Below are 8,340 nucleotides of genomic sequence, written 5' to 3'. Positions count from 1 at the left end.
TATTTAAGACGATTTTGAGATATAAATGAATTGCATATGTTAAAGGTTAAATATTTATTGTAAATTTAATAAAAATTTAAGGGACTTTTAGGAGGTGAGATTATAATTTGAAGAGAAAAAAAAGAGGCTTTGGTGTAAAATCTATTTTTTAGGTTTGTTGAATAAATAAAAAAGGTCAAAACAATATAATGTTGGATCAATTTATGGAAAAAATGAATAAAAAACTGAATTTGAAGATCTTAATTACAAGAAATTAACAGTCTTTTATTTCCAAAAAATTGGAATTAGCTAACTTAAAAAATTATGGAATTAAAATCAGTTATAGTCCAAATTAAAGAGATCAAATATGTAACTAAAAAAAACCTTGAAAAGAACATTTGATGCTTGTTATTATTGTAGAAATTAAATGTTAATGAAGGCCTGGCCACTCGAGTGAGATATGAGCTTAACATTACATAGTCGAGAAAAAAAGTGCTTACATGTTCTTAATTCGAATCATACAGGAAAAAGTAATTGGATGGCTACAATGCTTCCTAAATAAAAACTGTACCTGATTGCTTTCATCAAATGCCTAGAGGGACAGGATTAAATTGCTTTGATAGGTGGAAGTGCTATTCCATTACCTACATTGATATTTTGCTTAGACAAGAACACAATTTATGGTCAATTTCTTTGGAAATAACCAGGAGTTTCCCACCTCTGCAGATAACAAATATCAGCTTGGATAAGATATCCGGCTGTTAAGTCTTCAGAGACATCTATCAATTGTGCACACCACAACACTACTGCAATCTTAATTTTTTTTTACCACTACATAACCGTTGCATAAAACTGAAGATCATCAATACAACACATGACAACTATCAATTTCTTACATGAAACTGAATATTCTAATGCATTGTTTACTCAGAAATCAAATTCCAGAGACGAACACAACCATCCTCCCCCGAACTGACCACTCTATCCTGGTCAATGAAAGTTAATCCGTATACTCCACCTATATGAGCACCCTTTATGGTTCTGCGGCTTGATGCTGGTTTTCCAACTTCATATATAATGACACATGTGTCAAGTGAACCAGTAGCTACCAGCGTGCTATCAGGTGACCAAGCTAGATTGTTAATACGTGCAGTGTTAAACAACATGTTATTAAGCTTCACCTGAAAGATAAAATTTGCAGTCAAATGCCAGCTCATGAAAGGAAGAATTTCATTGGTCAAAACAGCTAGGCATTTCAGTAACTATTACAGTAGTTATCATATATGAAGCATACGAACTTCAAGAAATGAGCCGCGTCTGTGTTGGAAACTGCGTTGGTAATTCGATGTTTGTTGTGTTTTTGTCAGTGACGAGGCACGGTCATCAAAACCTATGCTGTATCACATTTTTTCTATTACGGTCCCGTTTTACATCATTAATTGTGTGTGGATATATCCGGGGTACTACGTTAATGGTTAAACGTTAAGGTTGCTAAATTTTCTTGTAATCATCCCAATTTTCAGAACATGTACATTACCACGTTCATTTAATGAATGTCTTCTTTCCTAGCCCAACATGGGAAATATGGTTATAACTAGTAGTAGGAAAGCCATGGATTTGATTACGGCCACTTAAATGTTTCATTAGTGCTACTCATTACGGAATCAAGTTTAAAAGAAAAACATACATGAAATTCAGATGCACTCATCATGATGGGTAAAGCAAGAATGCTACTACAATCAAGAAGATAGAGAGTCACCTATTTCAAAGAGGAAAAGATAGTATATGGGATGAACCAAAGTCTAATGTTACCTCTTTGGAAGCACGGTCCCATACAACAGCTTCACGATTCAAATCAGCTGATGCAAACATGGTAACGTCTGGAGAGTATTTGATTACGGTGATGGCGCCTCGGTGCTTCTCGAGTACAGTCTGTTCAGTAATTGTATCCCCTGAGACTGAATAGATGCGCAATTTACCGTCTTGCCCTCCCACAATTGCTTCACTGCCATCAGGTGAAAGAGCAGCCGCGGTCACAATAAAGTCCAGCTTTACAGTGGAAAGAACTTTTGAACCGTTTAGTAAGACAACTCCAGATTCAATTGCAACGATGGCAAGGTCAGGGTGACCAAGTGCAAGGCTCAAATCCTTAGGCTGACTTCCAACATCAAGAATTTCAGCAGGACCCAAATTATCCCCTTCAAGAGGAACTCTGTATACCTACATTTAACACGGACAAGTTTAAAAGCAAGAAATAAACAAATTTGCTTCAACTATTTTTGAGTGAAAGAGGAATAATGGTAAGGAGTTCAATTTTACAGTTAGCATTAGAATACTATCAAAATCAGAAATACTAATATTTTGCTTTTAGATCTTACAGTTTATTGCAGTCCCAGAACTGTTTTAAGATCTTGACTACTTTTCATTACTTGTGTGTATTGACATTCTTTTGAATGAGTATCAAAATCCATAAATTGAAGTTATTGTAAATACAACCTCGAATAAATAAAATCTAGACTCGAATTTTATTTTTGGATTAGACCAAAATTAAACACACTGGTATATGTAATTCACAGGTACTGTAAATTTTAACAAAACAACTGCTTAAAAGTGATAATAGGTTAAACTGCATCTGTAATTTGATATTGGATCAAAATTTCCCTACATGAATAAATAGATTGTGTAGTAGAAAGATTTTATAATGAATATCAACGATGCAAAAGGGTGCCTTGTAGACTGAATAATTCAACTAATAACCAAGCATAGATTAAGAATTCAACTCAAAGATGTGTGGATTGTGAATATAAGGTCCAAACAGTAGTTGAAAATGACCAAGAAAGTAAAATCAAGCAACGTGAGAGACATTTCATATGTTGCAAGCCTAGCTCGGAAAAAGATGATCACTCATTTTTCTATACATGTCTGTCTATGTTATAAAATGCCCACCCAGAAACGAAATGGACTATTAACTGCTATCTTTTTTTAATAAAAAGCTGAACTTTATTCTTTTTATGCACTCTGTTGCAATATGGAAACAAAAATTATGAATTGTCAATGATGATTGAAGACTCAAGATAATTCATGCGGAACTTACAATGAAAGGCACTATTTAGCTACATTGCTTCACAAATCTTCACCAACAAAATATTTGTTAAACAGTAAATACCGTTAATAGAGTTGCAAAAGTCAGAGGCCTACATCTGGATTCATCGCAGACATAAGTTCAATCTCTAATACTAAATCGACATTGTTGATTTTGCATGCACTTTCAGGATAAACATAAGAAAAACTGATTTCATGGTGTGGTGACTAGCCTACTATCAATCAGAAATATTATACTATATTTATCTAGAAACAATTCCATAATCATCGTATACATCAAACGTGGAGCTTCAGTGTATGCAATGACGAAATAGATGGACCAAAGATGTCTATATAAATGTAAACCATAAAGGAATGATGTCACATGTCAATCAGTTACCTTGTTGTCAAATCCAGAAGCAATAACTCCATCTTCCCCAGCTACCAACAATTTGATTAATCCGAATTGTTTATTGTCAAACTTGCCATCATATCCCTTGCCTGGAATCCATCTAATGATCACTCCATCGTAGCTGCTGGTCAAAAGCATCTTTTCACTTCTTTTGAGAAGAGTCAAAATGGTGACATTTTTCATGTGACCAGATATTGACAACGGGCTTTTATCTAAATCCTTGGCAGAATATAAATTGATCGTGCCACCAAGAGATATAGTAAGCAGAAAATCATTCTGCCAAAGACAACCAACAAGCATGTCCTCCACCTCGCCAGATTCAGTACATGACAAAGTCTTATGAAGGGTTCCACTGCTACCATCCTCAACAATATCCCATATTTTGGCTGATTTATCAGCGGACACAGTAAGAACCTGCCATTCATTACGTAGTTTAGAGTAGCATGTAAACATAACTGCGCTGAACATCGAAAAAGCATAACACAATCAAATCGGGTTTTTTTCTTTACACAATTAGATCGGTATTTGCTCATAAGTTATTATACTTTAAAAAACTAAATATCTTCTGCTACCATCTATTTCCATATTTTCTTATTAGCATTTTTTTTATCAGCATGTTTTCTTATTAGCATGTTTAGACCTACGTTCCAAACCACGTTGAAGTGGATTGAATGCAGAAACTACATAGATTACGTAGCGTGGGAATGATTTCGCATTTGTGATTGTCAAACGCAATAACAAACATACACTATACCTGTTTGCTGTCAGGACTCCAACTAACTGCATATATGCTGCCCTTGTGACCATCCTCCGAGGACAACTCACCAAGCTTGTTCCCTGTCTTTCCATCATATATAATGCCCTTCCTATCCGAGCTAACAGTAATAAATTTGCTCCCATCTGGAGAAAATCTCACACAGTTGACAAAATTCGAATGGTCCCTGCAGATACAGAATGTCTTCTATGACAACCTGAATAAAGAAATGGAAACCTACTCAACCCAAAACATTTCTATTATGCTAAAACGACTTCACCCTATTTTCAAAAGTAAAGAATTAATAAATGACAATGCCGTGATATGGTACTCCTGACCATACACTATATAAAGCTATAACGAAGTTATATTTAACCACACCATCCGAAAACTCTTGAATCTTGATCATTTTCTATTTATAAAGTTCCTTCATATCCCATTTACCTGGTAAAAGACACATATTAATTTTTACGTGAATCTTTGCCTACAGAAGAGAGATGCCAACTCTTACAGAGTCCCTTCGTAGGAAATTAATATACACTGCCCACTAAAAAAACTGAAAAACAAAAATGAAAAAGAAGCTCCCCAAGTTAAATTGAAGAGGCATTTATCACTATTAAACCACAGTGACAAATATGCTACCCCAGGCCATAAACTTACCTGATGGACATATTGAACTTGAACGGTGGACCATCATAAAAATTCGCCAAAAAATCTTCTCCACATGTGACAATGCGGAATGGCCTTGTTGGTTTAAATGCACAGCTTAAAACCCGTCGCGAATGACCATCAAAATCACCAACAGTAGAACCTGAATCCCACCTTAAAATCCAAAATATTTTAAAAATGAAAAAAGGGGTCAGGCAATTAGATGTTCAAAAACAGGAAGCACTTTTTCACATGCATGCATTTGGCCAATTCTTCTTCTAATATAATTCTGAGAACATGTAGCCCAAAATTCAAACATTATGAATTGAGAGCCGTAACAGAGAAAAAAACGTTACAGAGAAACTCAAACAAAATAAAATAATATCAGGTTAAAATTTGCGTAGCTACAATCATTCAAATCATACAGGGTCATTAGAAATAAAACTTAAATACTTGTAATGGCACGAAACTCTAACCATGACAAGGTAGATGAGAGTCACTGTCAAGTTGTCGTTGATAATGTAATTACACATTATCAATTACTAGTTCTTTTGAAGTATCCCATCAAAAGAAATTGTTACACGATATGCTTGGTGTCATCCCATGAAAACTACACAATATTAGTTCGGAAAACTCAGCTGGCACGGTCACATGACAGAACTTGCATTGTAAAGTGTGCTCAGAAAATATGTGGCCCTCTGTTACTTTGATTCTGCTTGCAGCCGTCGAAATTTGAGGTGAGGAGAAAGAAAAGCTTCGAAAGAGTGTGGGAGTTGAAATACGGTTCTGGTTAAAGGCTATGTTCGCTATACAATTACTATGTTTATAGTATTTATTTATGTTGTAAACTTTTAAAAGATTTATTGGAAAGTCTAGAATATAATAGATTATGGCTGATCTACAATCAACGATTTTTTCTATTATAATAATAATAAATAAAATCACTTTATTTTTCTAAGTAGTCCTATTATTTTTTTTCATTTAATTTTGTTAATTTTCACTTTTTTCATGTACTATCTAACCAAAGCATTCACATTTTTAATTTAATTCTTGACATGACACTCAACAATATAATTGCTGATAAAAAAAAATACACTCAAACATATGATTGCTGATAAAAAAAATACACTCAATCATATACCTCAATTATTCCTATAAGATTGTAAGTTTTACGGGAGTCTCTTTCAAGTCCGAATTTTGTCTACTTTTGTATGTATTTATTTGAACAATATCAGACATATTGCTTACTAATTCAGACTAAACAACTAAATTAAGAGAATAATGATAATACTGTTAACAAATATGACAAATATATGAATAATAATTTTATACTCACGATATATAATTATTAAAAGCATAAATATTTTAAAACTTTTACATTGATATTCCAAGCCTATTAATGAAACTATGATGAAAATACAAAAAAAAAAACAAAAGAGATGCACTACCCAAAAATGTGTAACAATAGAGTCGAGTTTAATTGCCATCAACTATTAGAAACATTGATAATTACCTAAAACTGAACAACCTTATCCAAATAGACATTTTTCAGAAAATGTTTAAGCATGTTTTAAAAAACATTATTCATATGTTTCTTAAAAAAAGTTGTGACAAACAGATGATGTTAAGATCTAGGCTCCACAAAACAAAATATCTAGATATTAAAATTTGATTCCTCAGTGCCATGGAAGATTCATGCCAATTAAAAAAGAAATCAAAACTGACGTAAACTAAAGAAAAGTGCAATTAAATTAAAAAAGTAAATAGAAAAGGAGGAAATGAAAAGACAGTTACATAAAGGCGCGAACGAAGGACTTGCCCTTGCCGTCCCCACAAGCGACGATCCTCATTCCGTCGAAGGACCACTGGAGGTCGTCGATCCGACCCGAGAGGACCCGGAACTCGTTCTTCAGAACGTAGTCGTTATGCGTCCCCCAGATGCGGACGGTGCCGGAGACGTCGGCGGAGGCGATCCACTCGCCGTTGGGGGAGTAACGCGCCACCGTGACAGGGTAGGCATGCTCACTGTATACGGAAACCTGGAGCGGGTTCTCGAGGTTGCGGATGATTACGGATCGACCGGTGCAGTACAGAATGTTGTTGGATTTGGAGTCGCCGGAGATGAGGATGCCGCGACCGCGCTCGGTGGAGGGTGCGCACGCGTAGGTCTCCAAGAGTGTCGCCATTGTTGAATCGGAATTGCTCTGTGCCCATTCTTTTTGGGTGGTTAAGGTTTCGAGTTATAGAGTGCGATGGAGAGTGTGTGTTTGTGTCCGAAAATGGAGGACCCTGTTTTGAACAAGCTCGCTCTCTCATCGCCATTCACATTTTCACTTTTTCTGTCAAACACTTCCATTTCTCCATAAATCTAATTTCAATTCGTAAAATTAATAATATTATATGAGATAAGATATAACTTGTGTAATCTATATATTAAATATTCAAAATTAGTTTCAAAATATATATTCTTCTATCTTAATTATTTACCCAGTATCGTTTTAACCAATGAATGATTAGTTCAATCAGTAATTTATTATTTTGTAATCTTTATTTAATCGGTCAGGAGTCTACGATATTAAACCCGATAATTAATATTAAAACACCAATCCAAGTGAAAACATATATTATACATGCTCTAATCCCATCAATCGATACTTCTAAAAACTAAACTATGTGTCTTCAGTTTCTTTAAGCTGAAAATTCCATATCATACATATTGGTGTTGAAATTGCCAACTTAGTTGGTTCATTAGTTTATTAAAAATTTAAAGGTAAAATTACTTCAATTCTCGTTTCCTTTTCAATGTTAAATTCTCTTGTATATACAGTAAAAAAAATTGCTAAATTTGGAATTATTTTGTTAAAAACATTCTATGAAATTACATTAATTTAAAAAATAATAATACTATTTTACATTCAACTATAATTTATTTTGTTTACAAAGAAATAAAATGAAAAATGCTAATACTAAATTAATGAAAATATTTTTTCTTCTTCCTGTCTAATATTGTTAATTGACATTTGAAGCAAAATAAAATAGTTATAATAAATTAGTTCTAAAAATGTAATCATAAAAATTATGAAAAATTATAACTCAATTCATCTTTTCATGCATACATAGATATAAAGAAAACTGTTTTTTTTTTCATGAGCACACATCTAAAGTTTAACTCGAACCTCATTCTCTAGCAGATTATCTCGGTGAATCAATTCTCTAAATTTTATAGTTGAATTTCTGAAATCAAAGAAGCCTAAAGAAGCAATAATATTTGTGGAGCAGATTACAACGTTTTTGTCTCTACTTCTCTCCTTTCTGGTGTCTTCAAGATGCATGATTCCCTGAATTCGTTTTTTCTTTGTATTTGTCTTTTAGTTCAATATCTTAGACTTTTATGACATTTTCGACCTCGGTAGAATGAACATGATTTTGATGCTTTTCTAGGGTGCAGTGATTGGAAAATATAGGT

General features: G+C 33.8%; 1 protein-coding gene across 1 annotated transcript; it reads right to left on the bottom strand.

Moving 5' to 3' along the window:
* Nucleotides 1-459: 459 nt before the first annotated feature.
* Nucleotides 460-7,338, bottom strand: LOC124839972 (actin-interacting protein 1-2-like). Its single transcript, XM_047315926.2, has 6 exons — nucleotides 6,669-7,338; nucleotides 4,887-5,048; nucleotides 4,227-4,413; nucleotides 3,461-3,886; nucleotides 1,792-2,199; nucleotides 460-1,160 (listed from the first exon to the last, which is right to left on the bottom strand). The coding sequence occupies exons 1-6, from the start codon at nucleotides 7,058-7,060 to the stop codon at nucleotides 903-905; spliced, it is 1,833 nt and encodes a 610-aa protein (XP_047171882.2). The 5' UTR covers nucleotides 7,061-7,338; the 3' UTR covers nucleotides 460-902.
* Nucleotides 7,339-8,340: the final 1,002 nt, after the last annotated feature.

This window comes from Vigna umbellata, chromosome 8 (genome assembly GCF_029865625.1).
Source record: "Vigna umbellata cultivar VRB3 chromosome 8, Vumbellata_1.0, whole genome shotgun sequence".
In the NCBI taxonomy this organism is placed as follows: Eukaryota; Viridiplantae; Streptophyta; class Magnoliopsida; order Fabales; family Fabaceae; genus Vigna; species Vigna umbellata.
This window is presented reverse-complemented; position numbering and strand designations above follow the sequence as displayed.